Genomic DNA, 21,665 nt, shown 5'->3' with positions numbered 1-21,665 from the left:
TATTGGCTGTTGTTGTGAGTTATTCCTCACCGAGCTGAAACCTTGGAGGTTGAATAAAAAGTTCATTTAAACGTCCACCGGTCTGTCTGACCAGCACCGGCTCAGATCCTCTGTGAAGCCGACTCGTCTTTTCAGAGCTCGCTGGCATGTTGACTCAAGGTGGTGCAGCCTCTGGGGAATGCTATTGAAGTTTTAGTTGAGAAGTGTGTGTTTGTCGGAGCGGCTCTGGGGCCTTTCAAGTGTTCCTGTGACAGCCGTCTCAGAGAGGTGGCTTCATCTGAACCTCAGCTGCTCTTAACAACGAAGTTCATTGTTTACCTTCATCAATCAATCAGAAATGTTGAACCCTGACCGTCAGCCGTGATGTCCAGAGATGGTGGCGCTCCACACTGCCCTCTACTGGACACATAGTTTGAGAAGTCCGTCCAAAAGAAGACTAATCTGCACCTGATGGATTATTTGAATTTTCCTTTTGTTAACCATTTGGTTCCTGATTGCTCTCAGATATTCGGAGCGTCTGTCTCCATTTGCATCAGGGATGATGTGTCCAGACTAAAAACTCTACAGCAGAGGAACAGGATCTGAAATCCAGCAACGACCTGAACCAGGACCTGAGAGAGGCATATGGACCTTCATCTACTGTTGGCCCAGGCCTCACCAGAGATGGTCTCCATGGAAACGTGGCTGTCAAGAAGCCGTTCTTAAGGAAGAAAAAGAGGGAGAAAAGGCTGAGGTATGTCATATGACCCAAGAACTGGACTGAAGATCAGTGGAAACGGGTCTGATGGAGAGATGGATCCTCCACAGAACCTGGACCTCTGCAGGCCTGATGGAGGGATAGATCCTTCCCAGAACCTGAACCACAATGTGGCTGAAAAACTCCCTGAAAAAAAGCTCCTTTTATGCTCATTTGAGTTGTTGGTGCTGCTTTTCTTGGTCATGGACCGTCCTAAGTTTAGTTTTTGGCTCTGAAACTGGTGAGAATTCAGACACAGAGTTAAAGTTTTTTCATTTATTTCCGGGTGTTCTGTGGGTCCGTTCTGGCCCCTGCGCTGGGCCCCTGTCAGCGTGGGGCCAAACTGTTCTGTAACTGCAGGAGTCTCTCATCCCTATAGGGACCGCAGTTTTGCAGCTCTTTACGCGCGCACCTGCGCTGCTGCTCACGCGTCTATGAGGACGCGGGTCCAAAAGGACAGAGTGCGCGTACCAGGTCTTTGTGACTCGTTCTTGCCGCGGGGCCCGTGCCACCGCAGCGAGAACAGTGGGCAGGTCCAGCAGGGGCGGCCCCTCATCTGACCTGGAGGGAGTCCTCTAGCACCAGTCGCGCCAGCAGCGACCAGCCGGGAGGCAGAAACCGCTGCGGGACGTCCGGCAGACGGCCCACGCACCGCGCGTTTCTCACAGCTTCGACACGGAGGGGACCGCTTTGAACCTGCTTGCCAAGATAAACCCACCTCACCTATTTATGCCCCTGCCTCCGCGTGCGCTCAGACACAAGCCGCGTGCCGCGCAGAGGGCAGCATCTCTCCATTTGGCGCTTTTACGCGCCGGGAATGTCGACCAGCGGGGACTCCACGCTGAGTCCTGCCCCGTCACCTCCACTCTAAATACTGTGACGGGGAGCCACGCGGACTGTGGGCGCGCTCCAAAGCACAGCGCTGATTTTTGGGCCTCCTGCCCGGGGGGGCAGGATGCTGCTCCAGACGCTGGTGACGTGCCTCGCCGGCTGCGCCTTCCTCCTCTCCCCGACCAGCGAGGGCTGCGGACCGGGCAGAGGCTACGGGAAGAGGCGGTCAGCCCGGAAGCTCGCGCCGCTCGCTTACAAGCAGTTCAGCCCCAACGTGGCCGAAAAGACGCTGGGGGCCAGCGGGAGATACGAAGGGAAGATCACCCAGTTCTCTGCTCGCTTCAGCGAGCTTATCCCCAACTACAACCCCGACATCATCTTCAAGGACGAGGAGAACACAGGTGCAGACCGCCTGATGACGCAGGTAACCCCGCAGCCTCCCCCGGGCCCCCCAGGACCTTATCCCAGGTCCTGTGGAGGCGTTTCCAGGCGGTTTTAGGTGCACTTTGGCCGGTATTTAAGCGCGTGGACGCTTCTTATCTGTTCCGCATTTTTGTTGATTGACTGTAGAGCAAATCAAGTCAGTAAACAGGAGAGCTCGCGATGTTTAAATCTGTTTCAGCTTTTTGATAATGTCTTTATTTTTCCTCTCATCAAAGTACTTTAGTTTCTTTTTTCTTTTAAGCTGTGTGACTCTGGATTAACCTCCCTCCTGTTTGCACAGCTCGTTCTCCGGTCGATTCTAAACTCCTGCAGCTTGTTGACTCAGTGGAGCTGCGGAGGTGACCGGCTGGACTGCGGGCAGCTCGTGCGTAAAAATAAAAGGCAACCCTTTTATAAACGCGCGCAGAGCGGTGGCTCCTAATTAAAACACTATGTCCTCTGTTTGAGATCATGTTTTTTGGTGGAAAAACAGCCAAAAGTGGTGTTTGGTCGTTTTTAGCCCCGCTGGTCTGGCCTCACAGTCGCCTTTTGGACTGTCAGAAACTTTTACGACGTCCTCATTGATGTGGCCCCGCGTGGAATTTATTTGACTCCCAATTTCCCCAGGAATAAAGTATTTATATCTGACTCTATGACCGCGGCTTCCTCCCGTTTATGTCCACAGACCCACGTGGGGAATGAGAGCGCGCGCTCCAGTCTTGAGCTGTCACCTCGCTGCGCGCGCTGAAAGAAAACTCCGCAGGAGTCTCTGCTGCCGTGATGAATCTGCGCATGTGCAGCTTTAATCCTGCAAACAAACCGGATAAGGTGGTTTCCGAACATTTTGCTGTTAATATTTCTAATTTAAAGTTCAGACAAATCTGAAGCATCTTTCATGTTTTCCTCCAGCGCGCACATGCAGACGCACGCGGCGGGGACCTGCTCACAATTTATGGGCTCCAAGCCGCAGGAGACAGCCTCCTGCTTGTCTTTTACTATTCCCTCTTACTTTTCTGTTTGTTTTCGCAGCGCTCGCGTGCAAAAATACCCCGCTTCACTTGTGTTGAAGCCTTAATTATACGGAGTTTTCCCGTCATAATTTAGCTTTTATTCGCTTTTCCTGGGAGCTCGTGCGCTGCAGACAGACCGGACTGTTCAGGAGGGAGGCCGCGCTGCAAAAAGTTGATTCTTATGTTCATTTACATGTTTGATAGGTTTTTATTTAACTAGCCGTGTTAGGTAAAATTTTATATAAATCATCGGGATTTCTTGAAGCGAATTTGCCTAAAATGGGCACAGAAAGTTTTGGGAGTTTAGTTGCATTTTCCAGATTTTTCCCTCATTTTAAGGCCTCACAGGTCTTAATGACCCTTTTTGCAGCGCAAAGCTCCGCACAGGCGCACGTTGTCAAATGTTTGTGCAGCCAGCGGTTTAGTGTCTAAACCACCCTACAGAAACCCCCATCGACCTGCACACCTCGAAAGGAAAAGAAACTAAATCTATCGTCTGATTTATGAAGTTCAGCGTCGTTGCCCTGACCGCAGAAGGAAAACACAAGACGCTCAAAATCCACGCTCAACACAGTGAAAAGGCATCTGTGGCCACGAGCCGCGAGCTATTCTTATCACAGCCAACATGGAAAAAGACATTTATAGGGTTTATTTCCCATCTGAAGCCGTTTGGTCGGGCTTCATCACTGAGGGCTTTCAGAAAGGAGCAAGTCTGATTTCTTCCATTTTACAGATAAGGTGGCATAAATCCAGAAAACAGGATTTTATTCAAAGAAAGGCAAGAGCCAGCAGATATAAAGTTTCAGATTTGAACCTTTAATTTGACCCGATGGTGCCGTTTTCAGGCTGGGATACATTTGCTGCTAACTGCTGTTTCTAAAGAAAAGAGAGACGCGCTTGCAGCAAATGAACAGTTTTTAAAACTTTATAGCAGAAAACTACTGAGCCCGTCTGATGGGAACAGAGAAGAAAGTTCTTCCGTGGTCAGGCTCTATTACCGTGTGGAAGAGATCATTAACCTGTGGCTACGTGTTAGTTAAGTACACACTTATGTACAACTATCATTTAACCTGGCTGTATTTAAATGTTGAGTAATTATAGAATAGTAAGTGGGCTACAGGGTGGTTGGTTTAATAGTAATCGTGCCCATGATTTAAGAATAAAAGAAGTTTTTCTTTTGTTTGTTGTTAACTGATGTCACCAAACGGTTTCAGAACTAAATGAACTGGCTGATGCACATTTTTTCTGATCTGGTTAAGTTCATGAAAGAGATGGAGGGTCATTCTAGAAACACCAAGCTACGGTAGCTGCATGAATGAAGGAGGTCTGCCAGAAAGGCAGAATTTACAGGTACACCTGAAAGATCTGGACTAAGCTGAGCTAAAAGTCCTGTTTTCCTCAGTAATGGACGAATCCACCGTGAGTTACACCAACTAACCCGTTAAGATGATAATCAGATTAAAACAAAACGGTTAAGGAACTCTGAAATCGGTGAACATGGGTTCACCACAAGAGAGGATTAAAAACAATCCAGAAATTCACTGAATAACACAAAGCTCACCAGTCTGATGCTCATTTCAGAGCTGGACTCCCAGGACCAGTTTGATTTTACTGGAATTCCTATCAAATGGAAAGAGATGAAGTCGAGGAGACAGAGGAGACAACAGAGCCTGGAGGGAGATGACTTCTTACACTGATGCAGCAGAAAGAGCCAACAAGTTACAGCAATGAGTAAAGTTTTATACCAAGTCTGTAAAGACGGATATGTGAGCAGGTTTGGAGCCTGGAGACGAGACCAGAGAGCAATCTCAGGGCTGGGCTATACCAGCACAGTGATAAACACTCATACCTGCACAGCTGGCAACAGATTACAAGCGTTTTAGGGGCTTTTAGGCCCCAGAAACACAGTGTGGCAGGTAGATTGACCTTTTCATCATTTCAGAGTCCAGGTGCTGTGTACTGCCCCTATGATGACCTCCATTACTGAGTGTTTTTGCCATGCCGTGCTTCATAGTTTGCAGGAAGTATTTACACAAACATAGCAGAGCGTTGACGTGTACGTTAGCGTTCACAGCTAGTATATCTCAGCCCTTAGATGTCGTACGTCTGGGTGATCTTCCCTTCGTATCTCCCGCTGGCCCCCAGTGTCTTTTCGGCCACGTTGGGGCTGAACTGCGTACGTAAGGGAGCATAAATGGGCCTTAAATTAGAGGTGATCCTTCACATGATGAATTCAGGTTCACTTTAATGAGATGAACTGATGACCTTGAACGCAGCAGGAAGTTAGTGAGGATGTGGTTTTAGCTAAAATAATCTCAGACCACCAACCTCTGTTCCACTGCTGCAGCTGACTGGACAATAACTAGAAACTGGAGAGCAGTCACATGACAACATTAAATATAAATCCTTCATCTTCATCATCATCACCATCTAACAGCTAAACTGATATGTTTTATATTCTAGTGTGGATTATCAGTTATTAAAAGCAGTTTCTGTCAGATGAATCATAAACTGCGTTTCCATTACAGTATTTCGCAAAATAAAAGCGAACTGGTAATGTGACCCCCACGTCACGTCCGGGGACGTGTAAATGCATAAAAGTGTTTCCATTACACTTCTGTGATATACTTTTATGTCGACACGTCTAAAGAACCACCTCATGAGAGCATAAAAACTTTTTAGCCATATTTGAGAGGTTTTTCTAAATGTAGGTGTTTCCATTGCCGTTTTTTATTGTGATATTTAGGTTTTGTGCAATTCAAGGGGTAATGGAAACGCACTTATATTTACCTTAATGCACTGATGTCTAACTAACAAGGATAAGAGAATCACTTTGAATGTCCTCAGTCCAGATGTCTATGAGGCTGTCCATGTTGACTGGTAGCTGATACGAGGTCATTAGGACTTGCCACCACAGTAATGGCGGCACCACAAGATGGTGCAACACACAAGATTTCTACCATTTGGTAATGAAGTAGGTCTCAGAAACTGTATATATCAAATAAGATACATTAGGTGGGAATAATTGATCCACCACATAAAATACTACCGGGTAATTCACACTATTTTTAATCTTCTGGATTAAAAGTTTTATCCAACACATTTCCTCTAATCTATTCTCATTAAATAGAAGTTGAAGCATCGTGCAGAGAATCCCCCTCATCAGTGACCCAACCCCCATTTTTACATCTTCATCTTATTTCCATTGATTTAACTTCAGAGCATTTATTTATTCTGCATTTTGCTCTCCAGAGAACATCTGACTGATTTACGATGAGAATTAATAACAACCGGACGTTTTATCCATGAATTATATTCTATTAAAGACAATGTTACAGGTTACAGTTTGTCAGTTTAGTACCAAAATGCTTCATTCCTCAAAGTTTTGGTAATATATTCAAGTCAGAATACTTAAATGAAATAATGTTCACAAATGAAATTAAACCCAGAATTTTATTTTTATTCATTGAATTCATCTGTGACATTCTGGATCATGTTTGATCAAAATAAATAGTGCCCTCATCTGGCCAGTCAGTGTTAGTGCATCTCATCCTCTCTAATTTTTTGCTAAATCCAACAAGAAATTGTTGAAATTTTGTGCTGAAACTTTCTTTATTTCTTATTTTTCATTTGTTCTCTGGTTGCTAATTTTCTGGATTCTTCTTAATTTTACGAGAAATGGCTCTACTGTTCTCTGACCAATTGTAAACCATAAATTTTAAAAGCAAATCATCGCCCTCTTCAGGCCAGTCTGTTCAGTTTCTCTATGCAGGAACCTCGTGTGCAGAAAGTGGACTCTATAATTTGTTCTTTTTGATTTAATCCACTCAGATAACTATTTTACAAGCATAATAACTTTTAACAGAAGAAAATGTATTCAGGGGTTTAAAATGGGTGAACTGGAATGAAAACTGGATTGATGATGTTTAAAAGTTTCACAGAGATGTTCACAGAGTGTTTTTAATGAATTCTTTGCATGCCTTTTATAATAATAAGACAATGTACCTGAGAGGTCACCTGAGACTTCGTGCAGCCGCCCAGACAGCGGCATCTGATTAGATAACCGTGGCAGAATGGAAGAGTTATTTACTTGAGCCAGAGCAGGAGGGAGTTCAACAAGTCCTTCAATAGGCCCTCTCACCTCCTGTTTGCTCAACCTGACCAGAGTCCAGGATTAGAGGGACGCTGAGGACCTCATGTTCCTGTCACCCCCCACTCAACCACCCCATTTAACCTCACAGTTCCCTCTTCACCCCTCATCCCTCCATCCATCCTCAGCATAGCCTCCAAGCTCACTTCACCACAGAGAGCAAACAGCAAACTGGTCTGGGACAGCAGGGGTCCATTGTGGGAAGGCTGGAGCCACAGACAAGGTGGTGGAGGGGGAGTGGGTGACCAGGGTGATGGGGAGTCCATGGATGCTGGTAGAATGGGTCTTTGTGAAGGGCCCATGCTTTTCTGAATGGTTTCCATGTTGTGCAGCAGAGGAGGAAAAAGGAACTGGAAAGGGGTTTTAATTTCTGAATAATGAAAATTCAAACCAGCTGCAGTAAGTTAATTTGAATCATCCATTTGCATGATTACATGAGTTATATGCAGCTGTACACAGAAAAAGAAAATAATGTGAGAGGAATAATTTGGGAAGGAGGTATAGATATCAGAAATTTGGATGAAAAGGTCAGAATTGGTCTTTAAAAGGAAAACTGTTTAATAGAAAAACTAATATTTTTATCAACCTATTTGGGTTAATTTTCCTAATGAACAGCAACGTATCGTCTGCATAAGATCTGAACTGATTTTTAACCATGAATCTAAACATGAACTCCTTTTTATTAAAAGTTGTTTCTTTTTCTTTATGTATCTGAGCATAAATCATGCAGCCAAAAGTATGTGGACACTCTCAAGCAAATAAGCAAATAGAACAAGATTTAGCCTGAAATCTGGGATTGTATCGATGTTTGGAGTGTTCATGACGTCTGCTGTGTCTCCTCCAATGCAGCGCTGCAAAGACAAGCTGAACTCTCTGGCCATCTCGGTGATGAACCACTGGCCTGGAGTTCGGCTGCGGGTCACAGAGGGTTGGGATGAGGACGGCCACCACTCGGAGGAGTCACTGCATTACGAGGGCCGGGCGGTGGACATCACTACTTCAGACCGGGACCGGAACAAGTACGGCATGCTGGCGAGACTGGCTGTGGAGGCTGGATTCGATTGGGTCTACTATGAGTCCAAAGCTCACATCCACTGCAGCGTCAAGTCAGGTGAAGAATTTTGTTTTATAGGCTTGTGTGTTAAAGGGTTTATCAAAGCCTGATGGTCCTGACTCAATCACTGATTTCAAGTTACAGATTTTTCTCGCACTCATTGAGGTGTTGACAATCTAAAATAGACAGCCGGATGTCTGATAATACAGTTATAAAATCCACCATCGACCTTTGTCCTAAGGTGGCCTGCTACTTATGAACCTCCTTATGCTGGCACCAAAGTCCAATAATAAACTCGGGTTCTGATCCGGTACATCATTCCTTCCAGTCACATCTTGCCAGGTTAGTCTAACATTTTCCTAGTGGGTATTTAAGACCCCCTGGAGAACAATGGACACCCCAGTTGCCACCCCTCCAGAACACCATCCAGAGACTCCAAGAAGGCTGCTGTCAAAGCCTTCCCTCATGCCATTTACAGCCACAGGGAGGTGATCCTCACTCACTGGGGAGAACTCTAACCCCAAGGTGCTTTTCTGGGGGCTTGTGAGCATCCCCCAACCACCCAACACCTGCCCCCCGAGCAAGTCCAGAATATAGGAGTCCATCCCCTCTTTGGTTCCAGGCGACATGGAGAGGCCAACCCAACAATATCTAGTTGGTACAGCTTCACCTCATACACCAGCTCAGTCTCCCTACCCACTAGCAAGGTTACGTTCCACATCCCAACAACCAGTCTGTGATGCAGGGAATTGGCCTGGCCAGGCCCATGGTCCCCAGCTCACAGTGTACCCAACCTCGATTTTCCTCTCGAAGGCTTGACCACCAGGCACTCGCCAATGAGTTCCTCTCTCAGGCCTGGCCAGGAAAGTTCCCCATTTCCTCCTTCCAAGTAAGGTATCTAAACCAACTCTGTGCTGGTTCATCAAAGTCTTAGTCTGACCCCTATCCTGAGACCACCAACCCCCCACCACCATGTTAAGCTGGAGTAGGGACAGGATCTGGATTGAAACCAAAACTTAATCACTGCTGTTGTATCTTACTATTCCTTTTCAGTAGTCCTGCAAATAAAACATTTAATTAGAGTAGATATTCACAAAAACCGAGCAGATCCTTTACCTCCCATCCTCCACCAGCTTAGAAACCACCACAATCACACAACTCCCCCTCAGCTGTCCAGTAAGCAGACCAAAACCCTGACCACCATAACCACAGCAAGCCGTCACCCAGCCTGCCTTCTGAAACCAAAGCCAAAGCTACAATGCTAACAGCTTCCTGCAACACTTGACTCAGCAACTGATTGTACAGTTTTCATAATGCTAACTAAGCTTCAGGCGCTTTTTTAAGGTTGGAAAAGTTCTCCATCTGGTTGAGAAGGAGGTATGCAGCATCAGACTGCTCTTGTTCAATCTTTAACCCAAACCACCATCTTTCCATAAATGATTTATGATCTGAGCTGAAGGCCGGATGGTTCGTATCGCTCCCGTTTCTCACTTCTTTCTAACACCGATGGGGTCTGCAAAGCAGGTTTTTAACAAGATGAAGAGGTGGATGAAAAGACAACTTTTCACTTCACTGTGAGTAAAAACTTGAAACCTGTTCAGAGACATAACACCTGCTGACAATCTGAACTGTTAAGAAGGAATAATGTAACAGATTAACTTCCAGCAGGTCAGGTGGCTCAGACATTAATAACACCTTAATAAGTGGCTGGATGTCTCTCCAGCATTCAGCTGAGTGAAAATAGTCAAAGTTCTTCTGCTTTTCTGTTTACTGTCCTGCTTACTGACATCTACAGATACCTGGCTCTCCGCTTAGCTTCCTGTTTCCTCCTTTGTCAGCCATTTCCTGTTTCCTCAGACTGGCTTGAATACCTGAACACCTGAAAGAGGAAAATCTTACTTCTGCATTTTAATGAATTTAAAAAATAATCCTCCATTTCACGTCACTTTCTCCTGCTGAGCGTTTCCCCAAATTCAGGATACAGGATCTGGGTCGTTGATTGTTTATTTCCGCTATTTCTATAAAACCAGCAGCAACGAGAGATTAACAGCTGACGGCGTCCTTGTTCCTCTCTGTTATTTATCGTGGTTTCTTTGATGTCGACGTCTCAGCTGAAGCTGCTGTAAAATTATGCAGATTCACTGCTGAATTATTCATCTCAGATCCGTACGTGACCATTCCTTCTGGCAGAAATTCTGCCGTCATTTTTCAGCAGCCATTAGCCAACACCAGAAGTCCCGGGACTTTACTGATACTATTAAAAGGTTCCCGATCCAGAGGTAGAGCTCTCTGAACATACAGGAACTTTTCTTGGACCTGAACTTTCCAACAAAAGCCACCTGAGCTAGCACACCTCTAAAAAAAAAAAAAAAAAACGTCTAAACCGGCCTTTCTACAGACCTCTGCCACTGGTTCCTGCTCTCAGATTAGCTGGTTTGTTTGTTGTTGTTTAGCCAAGAAAATTGGTTTCAGGTCAGTATGATGGTTTTGCTGGTCTAGAACCAAGAGCTGTTTCTCGCAGGAGGGCAGGGTGTCCTGAAGACGGGATCATGTTGGGTCTAGTCTTTTTTTCTCTCAGCAGATTCAACAGATTTACTTGAAATGAAAAGCCATGGAAGCCATTACTGGTTTGGTTTTTTTTCCCAGTAAACGCTCTGGTTCTTAGAATATCTACATGATAATCCCAGTCCAGCATTAGAACCACCAGTTAGATGTTCTGATGAACAAGCCTGTAGACCACAGCCTTAAAGTTTCAGATCCTGGAGGCTGTAGGTAGAAACCCTGACACCCTCCACACCAACACAAGCATCCATCCAGCTGCTGGGGTCTGCAGACCTCGTCCTCCTGCTGGGAAACTGCCTATTTTCCCATCATGGCGCCACATAGCTGCTGGTCACAGGGCTAATGTTGGAAAATGTGCAGCTAGCATGAAAAGTAGCACCAAAGTGCCATCTAGACCTGAACGCAGAGGTGTGCTGAAAATCTCAGCCTGGTGTTAAACAGCCACTGAAAACATTTTTCACTGAGTGGTAACAGATTTCCTTCTTTCTCCCCTTTCCTGCTTCCTTTCTCCTTTCCCCTACTTCCTCTCCTCTTCCCTCCCAGATCGGGTTGCGAGGGCCCAGTCCTTGACTTGATCAGATGGGCAACCAATCAAGTTGGTATTTTTAATTTGTTTTTGATGATTTATACTTTTTTTTATCTACCTTTTATTTCTTCTTCAAAAATCCTGAACAGAACAAAAATGAGAAATCCTGCTGTGGGAAAGTAAATCCTTCATTAAATCCCTCTCAAAGGTGCATGGGGAGTAGGCTGGCCTGTAGTCAGCTAGAGGAAGAGTACCAACGTACCAGGATGTAGATGAAAAGGTCAATTTCAAAGGTCAATGTTTGGGAAAATGACATTTTACCTTTTTTGTTTTTTGTTTAAGGACTAGGTAATGGGGCATTTTTTACTTTTTTTTTTTTTTAATGAAATTTTATTAATAAATATTCATACATAGACAAATAAGACAGAACAGCACAAAAACAAGCTGGAGTATCAGCATAACAGTTAAACATCAGCTCCAAGTGGCAGGTAGATGATAAAATACAGAGTGAAATGGGAGCTTGGAGGGTAAAATAAATCAATAAGAAGAATAAAAGGTTGTTTTTTTTTTATTGTTGTTTTTTTTATACAAATGCTCTCGTCATTATAGCAGAAATATTTACTTTAATGTAATCAAATGGTTTCCATATTTTTTTAAGGTATTAGTTGTGGGATGCAAAAGTCAGGAAGTCCAGAGGTACCGTATGTATTCTAATATCGTCCGATGCCGTCATGTAACTGATGGGACTTTTTGTAGAACACTCTTTCTGGGACAAAAAGTCAGAACACCATACAGTTTATCAGTTAAGTTACAACCGAGAAGACCGAGAACAAGGGAAACCAGGTTGGATTCAAGGTCCTTTCAGAACCTTTTGCATTTAACAAAAAAACATTCTTCCAATGTTTTTGTTTTTAACACAAGACAAGAACTGTGAGTAAGATCACTATTTCCCATTTTACATTAAGACAGAGTGGAGAGACATCCTTTTTATATTTGAAGAGATGTTTTGGAGCAGCGTGTGCTCTATGCAGTTTCTTAAGTTCATCACTCTTGTCTGGTTACAAACCGTTATTTTCTTTGTGTTATCCCAGATGTCATCCGGTATATCCTCAGTTAGCACAACACCCTGCTCCTTCTCCCAGATCACTCCCAACACCTGAAAACAAAACTGGAACAGTCCTGTAAACCAGCACAAAAGGCTCTAATGGCAGCATCCCCTTAAGAAAGAAGCACTTGTTTTTCCATCTGTGTGACCTTCATATCAGCAAGAAGTGAAGTGCTTTTTGTATTAAAATCTCTCATCTGAAAGTATCAAAAATGATTTTCCTGATCTGCCATATTTATCTGTTATTTTGTTAAAGTCATGTTGATAAGGCCATCAGGATATTCCTTTAAGCTAGGTACACACATATAGATCATTGGGCTGATTTTGCCCCTTCTCAACCAAAGACGTCAAACACCCGATTTTCTTTCCTATAAAATTATTATTTGGTCTGAGATGTGTTACGAGCGAATTTGTCCCGATAGTCAGCTCCGAAACGGATCGTGGCCGACAATTGGAAGTATTAAACATGTTCAAAATTTACGACCAAAAATCTTCACGTATGGAAAGCCGACGACTCCTGAGTTGTGACTCTGTGAATTGTGACGTGGAACGGAACGTAGCCAATCAGAGAGCGAGCTGACTGGGAAGCAGGTAGGATATAAAGTCTGTGCTCATGCCGTCTCCAGTCTGCTATTTTTTCAGTTCTGGATTTTTCTGTTAACAATAGTCCCAAGACCACCATCATGTCCTCTGCCATGCTGTTTGTTGTGTTTTCCGATTGTTGCCATGGTTCTTCTTCTTTGTTTTTGTTACATCACGTTTGATCACGCGAGATTTCTGGCATGGAGGACTAGATTCTAGATCGGTTGTGGGACAGCATTGTTTATGATTGTTGTTCTGTGATGAGATTATAGGACCCACCACACACAGTACCATCAACACTGTTAAATATCTGATTATTTATCTTCATGTGTGGGGTCTTGAACAGATAAAAATCTCTTCAGATTTAAAAATTCTTATGTGTATACCAGGCTTTGGTATACACAGCCTTTAGCTGCCCAGTATTTGAAAGCCCTGCTCGGGGTCCCTGGAGAAAATCGGGGTTATCAGTGATCGGGGTGAAAGTCCTGCTCTGCCGATGCTGTGTAATTCTCCAGGCTCTAACAGTATTCATTGTAACTGGATTACTACAGAGTTTTTTTAATACACTTCATTTTATTAATAAAAAATTTGATTTCTTAGAGGGCAAGTGCACAAAGACTTCTCAAAACCCAGCCAGACACAGGACACATCGTCTTTAATCCAATCAGCTACGTATCTCAGATGGACACTCAACTGATATCTTTCAATGTCTGGAAAATCCATTGAACATGGTAACTGCAATGTGGTATCCTAATTCATGGTCTTTGTTTATGCCAGATAAAAGCACCAAACCAACCATTATGTTTTTAAGTATTTTGTGATTACATTAGAGAGGGGTCATTTGTATCAGATAGAGCAAACGTGGAAAGATATTCATTTTACGAAGTAAAACTCAGCCCAGCCAGGATTAGAGAAGATTTTTCCACCTCTCAAGATCCTGTTTGATTTTATCAAATAATGGATAAAGTACTTCTATCTATCTATCAAAGTTGGCTTGAAACATCTGATTAGATGTAGGTGTAATATATGTCTAAATATATGAAACATTGCAGGGGACCATTTGAATGATCAGGATCAGGGTCATCAGGCTGTTGTCACAAATTATCCAGCGGCATTGCCTTTGATTTGGAGAGGTTAACTTTGTATCCAGAGAAGGCTGCAAACCGGCAATAATCTGAATAAGTCTGGGGACTGATAGAGAGTTTAACAGGAACAGTAGCACATCATCTGCGTATAATGTAATTTTATGTGAGTTTTCACCCACGTCCAGTCCAGCCACTAAGAGACCTCACTGGATAGCTTCCGCTGGAGGTTCGGTTGCCTTTGCAAACAGAAGTAGTGACAAAGGACAGCCCTGTCTGCACCCCCCCTGGACCATGAAATTTTTGGACCTCAGTTCAATGATTATAACTATAGCCAATATTTGAGTAAACAGGACCCTCCCCCATCTAATAAAGCCATCACCTAAGCCCAACTGTTCAAGTGTAAAAGATAATTAAGACCATTCAACGCGGTCAAAAGCTGTTTCCGCATCTCGGAAAATCACTAGATCATCTATAGCCTGCTGTTCAGATAGATGAATAACATTTAAAAAAAGTTTTAACATTGTGAAATATCACATATTCTTTAATATGGTGGTTTCTAAACTTTTTGAGCCACAACCCTCAGGTCTACAGACCTATGCCACTGGTTCCTGCAAATGCATTGGTGTTCCAGACCCCCACCCCACGCGACAATATATTTGTGGTTAATTGTGTGATATATCAAATAGGTCATCTTGCAGCATCCTCCAAATCAGGGGTGTCAAAATCTGGTCCTCAAGGTGCCGCTATCCTGCAGGGCCGGTTGTTCAAAAAATTTAATCCGGATAAAAGCTATCCGGATTTTGTAATCCCGTTTTTCAGGACAGCGGATCACGTAATCCGGCTTACTTTTACCCCGGTTGTTCAAAGCAAAATAGGATTGGATCACCCTGATCCAAAATCACGTAATCCGGATTTCCAGCATGTAGATCAGTGTTCGCTGCTGGCTATGTGAAGAACAGCGGGTAGAAGAGACGGTTTGCATGCTTTGCAAGTGGAACCATCAGGAGCATGTAACATAATACGTGCATGTATTGTCCTGCATAACATGGCAACCAGGTGGAATCTCCCTCTCTGTGACCATGTTAATGATGCACTGGATGGAAGTACTGGACCAACCTCTGTCATTCTGTCAGAATGAGGGACGGGCGGAACGTGTAGTGAGGGATGCAGTCGTTAGAAATTTCATTTTTTGACAGGTTCTTCTCTGATTATGCAGTGATCCGCCTTGTAATCCTGCCCTCTGTTGGCATCCAGATTATCCTGTTTTTTTGGATCAAAGTTAACCGAATTCTTCTCAAAAGCTTTGAACAACCCAAACTGAGGGTTTTATCCGGATAACAACCAGGATTGGCTTACGTGATCCAAGTGGATTTCGGAATCTGGATTTCCATTTTGAACAACGCATTTTCAAGATTTGATCCTATCCGATAACCAAAATCCTCCAGGATTACGTTTGAACAACCAGCCCGCAGGTCGTAGTTATTGCTTTGATCCAACACACCTGAATAAAATCAAATGGATTCGGCAGCTTCTTGCCAACTTCTTTACAATAACCCATTATTTTCAGTTAGGTGTGTTAGATCAGGGAGACAATGAAAACCTGCAGGACACCAGCCCTCAAGTTTGACACCCCTGCTCTAAATGTAAGACTGGAAAACTGACAGAATTGTCATGAAAAGGAGGATGAAGTGATTTTAGGCAGTTTACTGCTGTGACAAACCACCTACATGCCCCAAACCAGCTTCTGTTGTGGAGATAATGTCAAATTCAGATTTTTAATACGGCATGTGTACTAACTTTGTTGTTTATAAGTTAATGTGTTAAAAATTAAATTATCTCTTCATTAATGATTTATTTTGACAACTCTGGTAAAAATCCCAAATGTATTTGAAAAATGTAGGCGATATATTTTTAAAATTATCTGGTGACCCTCTGAAATTGTCTTGCAATCCCCATGGGGGTTTTGACCCCCAGTTTGAAAATTCCTGTGCTAGACGATATACACAGAAAACAAGAAAAAAAAAACAGTAACTGAGAGCACAGACTCCACCAAAGCCTGCTCTAAATTTAGCATTTCTAACTAAAGGGATCACCTTTAGTAATTGTTTTTCATTTACCCGTGCCCCAACTTTCAGGTGGTTTGGTGGGGGTTTTTTTGCAAACAAGGACCCTAAAGTTGCTTACCCAGAGGAAGATGGGTCACCACAGAGAGCTTCAGGGTTAGGTTGATCAGCCTTAGTTCCAGTCCTGGTTAAACTCACGTCATCAGCATCGTGCTGCTCTGTACGAGCATAAATGTAGATTAATGATGTGACCCATGAATTGTTAAATGTTAAGTGTCATGCTGGAGTGGATGGGTGAGGACATCCACTATTTGTCTTTTCTATGAAGTATTCCTGGTCTTGGTGGGTTGGGAAGTGTCAGTGAAATGACAGAAAAATCCTGTTTTCATACAGACATTTCAGCTAAAAGGTGATTAATGAGACAGATTAGTCTTATTCAAATGAAACAGCCGGTAAAGGCTCATTTCTAAAGCCGACTGAGAGCTTTCCTGTCTGATGATTAACCTGCTCTGCTCCTTCCTCCTTCAAGTCACCTGTCTTATCACCTGGCCACAACTTCCTCACTTTCCTCCAAATATTTCTCCTCACATGGACTCCAGACGTCCTCGGGTGTCACTTTCAGGTGCATGAACACTGAAGCAAAGCCGGCGGCTGCAAACAGGAGCCTTTATCTCAGTTATTGTTCTTTAAGTTGGAATGAGAAATGTCAATATTTATTCAGAGGGAGTTGGTCCACATTTATTGAAATAGTAAAAAATTATCAGAGAAATACACAGAATTAAATATAAAGGAGTCAAAATGATGTTTTGACTCCTTTATATTTATATGAAAACAAGCTTGTGAACCACATTAGGTTGAAATGATGAGGAAGCAGCTGTTGTTCCTGCAGGTTTGTTTAAACTGAATTTAGAAAATATTTCCTTTCTCATGTGATTAATACGAGTGGTTTCACAAGACGAACTGTAGGTGGCGCCATTTCTTCAGCCAGAGCCAAGAGAGCCTGCAGGATATCTATCTATCTATCTATCTATCTATCTATCTATCTATCTATCTATCTATCTATCTATCTATCTATCTATCTATCTATCTATCTGTTGGTCACAGCTGATGTGCATTAGCTCCAATTTCAGGCTAAGTGTCTGCAAAAGGTTTTTCTTCTTCTTTTTTTTTAATAAATTGAGTAAAATACTTTAATGGGACCTAATCTATAATTTGACTTCTTATAAATTCATTGGCCCCGCCCACAGCCATGCCCAAGCTGTTACTACGTCCTGGTGACTGTGTTAGCACGGTGTTACCCCATCAGAGAGAAAAAACTAACATTTCTCCTGTTTTATTGGAATTTTCTCAGATATAATAACAGGCATATGTATTTTCTGAGCTTTCTAAACACCAAAAACATGAAGAGGAACCTGATTATTGTGGAGACAATCTTCATTTACTTTCAGAACGTCTGTTTAGGAGGTTTTTCTGAAAAATAGAAATAACAGTTTGCTTTGCCTCAGTATTTATCTTATTACCTAAGAGCTCCCAGGTCACTGCACCATGGCGAAAAGTAGTCTTTCTAATCTAAATTTAGTCTCTTTGATGACAGTTAGTAAAAATTTCTGCCATTTAAATAAAAACAAACAAAAAGTCATAAGTTGAAATAACAATTTAGTTACTAGATCAGAAGCAGAAACTATGACTGAGTTTTATACCTTTATTAGACTATGAAGTACAAGAACAACTCCAACAAAGTCAGGACACTAAATAAAAACCTCATCAGGTCATCAGTCAACAACATGATGGCAGCAACACGTCTGGAGAAAGTAGTTCCAGGGTGATGTTCAGCACGGTGGAAAAAGTAGTTCCAGGGTGATGTTCAGCACGATGTAAAAAGTAGTTCCAGGGTGATGTTCAGCACGGTGTAAAAAGTAGTTCCAGGGTGATGTTCAGCACGGTGTAAAAAGTAGTTCCAGGGTGATGTTCAGCACGGTGTAAAAAGTAGTTCCAGGGTGATGTTCAGCACGGTAGAAAAAGTAGTTCCAGGGTGATGTTCAGCACGGTGTAAAAAATAGTTCCAGGGTGATGTTCAGCATGGTGTAAAAAGTAGTTCCAGGGTGATGTTCAGCACGGTGTAAAAAGTAGTTCCAGGGTGATGTTCAGCACGATGTAAAAAGTAGTTCCAGGGTGATGTTCAGCTCGGTGTAAAAAGTAGTTCCAGGGTGATGTTCAGCTCAGTGTAAAAAGTAGTTCCAGGGTGATGTTCAGCTCTGTGTAAAAGGTAGTTCCAGGGTGATGTTCAGCACGGTGGAAAAAGTAGTTCCAGGGTGATGTTCAGCACGGTGGAAAAAGTAGTTCCAGGGTGATGTTCAGCACGGTGGGAAAAGTAGTTCCAGGGTGATGTTCCGCATGGTGGAAAAAGTAGTTCCAGGGTGATGTTCAGCATGGTGTAAAAAGTAGTTCCAGGGTGATGTTCAGCACGGTGTAATAAGTAGTTCCAGGGTGGTGTTCAGTGTGGTGTAAAAAGTAGTTCCAGGGTGATGTTTAGCATGGTGGAAAAAGTAGTTCCAGGGTGATGTTCAGCGTGATGTAAAAAGTAGTTCCAGGGTGATGTTCAGCATGGTGGAAAAAGTAGTTCCAGGGTGATGTTCAGCATGGTGTAAAAAGTAGTTCCAGGGTGATGTTCAGCACGGTGTAAAAAAGTAGTTCCAGGGTGATGTTCAGCACGGTGTAAAAAGTAGTTCCAGGGTGGTGTTCAGCGTGGTGTAAAAAGTAGTTCCAGGGTGATGTTCAGCATGGTGTAAAAAGTAGTTCCAGGGTGATGTTTAGCATGGTGGAAAAAGTAGTTCCAGGGTGATGTTCAGCATGGTGTAAAAAGTAGTTCCAGGGTGATGTTCAGCATGGTGTAAAAAGTAGTTCCAGGGTGATGTTTAGCATGGTGTAAAAAGTAGTTCCAGGGTGGTGTTCAGCACGGTGTAAAAAGTAGTTCCAGGGTGGTGTTCAGCGTGGTGTAAAAAGTAGTTCCAGGGTGATGTTCAGCATGGTGTAAAAAGTAGTTCTAGGGTGGTACTCAGCACAGTGTAAAAAGTAGTTCCAGGGTGGTGTTCAGCATGGTGTAGCATCTCTTCTTCTAACATGTCTGGAAACATCTGGGAAGTGAGGAGACCAGTTGCTGGAATTTTAGGAGAGGAATGTTGTCCCATTCTGGTCTGATGCAGGATTCTAGCTGCTCTACAGTCCTGGACCTTGGTTGCTGGATTTCTGCTTCCATGATGCTCCAGGTGTTGTGTACTGGTGAAAGGTCTGGACTGCAGGCAGGCCAGTTCAGCAGCCGGACTCTTCTCCTGTGAAGCCCTGCTACTGTAATGGATGAAGGATGTAGTTCCGCATTGTCTTGCTGAAATCTGCAAGGCCTTTCCTGGCTCCCGCGCACAGAGATTCCCCCAGATTCTCTGAATCTTTCCTTCTGAGAGACTCTGCTTCTCTGAAATGCTCCTTTTATGCCCAGTCATTGTTTTGTAACAGTTACTTTTCCAGCCTTTTGTTGCCCCTGTTCCAACTTTTTCTAGACATGCTGCTGCATCAGATTCACTATCAGCTCTCATTACCCCCCCCCCCCCCCCCCCCCCCCCCCAACACATCACAGTCAACATCAATAAACCTCATTTATGAAACGTTAAACTTCCAAAGGAGAAATGAGATGTTTTTTCTGACTGGACACTCCAGACCTGAGACAGTTTATATGAATAAAACATCTGAGTGTGCTTCTCACCGTCCCTCCCTCCCTGTCTCTGTCCCTCTTCAGACCACTCCATGGCGGCGAAGTCAGGAGGCTGTTTCCCTGGTGATGCCTCTGTGATGTTGGAGAGTGGCGCTCAGAAGCTCATGGAGGACCTGCGCCCCGGTGATCGGGTCTTGGCTGCATCGGGCAGTGATGGAGGGGAGCTGGTATTCAGTGAAGTCCTGACTTTCCTGGACCGGGACCTGACCACCCACAGACTCTTCTACACCCTGCAGACTGAAGCCGGAGCACAGCTCTCGCTCACCACCTCCCACCTCGTCTTTGTATCAGAGGGAAACTGCTCGGAGGGGGCGGTGCCAGCCCGCCACACCTTCCGGACTGTGTACGCCGGCAGCGCCCGGCCGGGCCAGTGTGTGCTGGTCTCAGTGGGTAAAGTGGGACGTCTGTCTCGGATCAGCCGGGTCAGCATGAGGATGAGGAGGGGAGTGTTCGCTCCGCTGACCCGGCAGGGGACGGTGGTGGTGGACGGGGTGGTGGCATCCTGCTACGCTGTGGTGGACCAGCACTGGCTGGCCCACTGGGCCTTCGCCCCCCTCAGGCTGATGCACAGCTGGACTGGGAGCACTGGAGGCTGCAGTGATGGGATCCACTGGTACTCACAGCTTTTACTGTGGCTGGGGAGGAAGCTGCTGGACTCAGAGAGCCTCCACCCACTGGGGGTGGCACAGGACCACAGCTGAAGAGAAAAACAGGCAGAAATCTCCACCTGAAACCCCAAATGTAAAAAACCTGGAGCTCAATGGGACCATGATGGACTTCCTGCCGAGAAACAGCCCTTCAGTTCACTTCCAAAACTTTATTTATTAAAAGTTCATGAGATTTTCCCTCAGTTGTTATTTTAACTCGTTTTTCAAGTGGGTACCTTTAAAAAACTCCATAAGGGATCTGAGGCGTTTCTACAGTACATCTGAGATTCATCTCAAGCTTTTTAAACTTAAAGGAGCTGCAGGATTTCTACCCTTAATGAAAGATTACAAGAAAACTTATAGTGGACTTTTTTCCACCTTAAATAAAGTTTTAATCCGTGTTTACATGGTTAGAAGTGGGAAAAATATTCCTAATAATATAAACAGAGTTTGAATTGAATTAAGAGGATTTTAAGGGAGGACATACTCGAATTACTTTACTGGAAAGCATCCGTTTTAAAACAATAGAATCCTGATTACCTCTAGAATCACCTGAACACCAGCATGAATAAAAAAGTTGGGTTTATGTTAGAGATGCTGAAAATGTATTCCAGAGCTTCCATTCCATCATCAGCTGTAGGACTTCAGCTCCCTGCTTTCATACAGGTTTTAGATTCATATTTAAGTTTATTGTTTGTTTACAGGAGATCAAGTGATGTTTATGCAGTTATTGTTATAAAGATTTATTTTTGGAATTAAATGATATAGAAATTAGATGTTGGTCTCGTCATCATGTTTTTGTCTGAAAGGTTTGACATGGAACAAAGACCAAATAAGAGCTGGAATAAATACACAATGACCACAAAGAGAAGAAGCCAGAGAGACAAACCTGCATGATGCTAACATTCACACAGAAGCAAACAGAGCGTTAAGACATAAACATGGACCCAAATGTTCCAGAGGAAGAAAGTTTGGACGTCTACCTGCCGTGCACGCGCCTGCTGCTGGTGTGGGGTGTGAGCAGGTGCGCGTTGCTGTCTGATGGCTGTGCGTCCCTTCAGGAGGGAGGATTCAGGACTGATTTAGCCCCCACACCTGACAGGAAACTCTCCAATGCGTAAAAAT

General features: G+C 43.9%; 1 protein-coding gene across 1 annotated transcript; it reads left to right on the top strand.

Moving 5' to 3' along the window:
- The first annotated feature begins 1,623 nt into the window (after positions 1-1,623).
- LOC121635574 (indian hedgehog B protein-like) lies at positions 1,624-21,256 on the top strand. The gene is made up of 3 exons (XM_041978828.1): positions 1,624-1,991; positions 8,000-8,261; positions 19,918-21,256. The coding sequence occupies exons 1-3, from the start codon at positions 1,692-1,694 to the stop codon at positions 20,592-20,594; spliced, it is 1,239 nt and encodes a 412-aa protein (XP_041834762.1). The 5' UTR covers positions 1,624-1,691; the 3' UTR covers positions 20,595-21,256.
- The last annotated feature ends 409 nt before the right edge of the window (positions 21,257-21,665 follow it).

Source organism: Melanotaenia boesemani, chromosome 24, assembly GCF_017639745.1.
Source record: "Melanotaenia boesemani isolate fMelBoe1 chromosome 24, fMelBoe1.pri, whole genome shotgun sequence".
Classification (NCBI taxonomy): domain Eukaryota; kingdom Metazoa; phylum Chordata; class Actinopteri; order Atheriniformes; family Melanotaeniidae; genus Melanotaenia; species Melanotaenia boesemani.
Note: the sequence above shows the minus strand (reverse complement) of the source record. Positions and strands in the feature narration are given on the sequence as shown.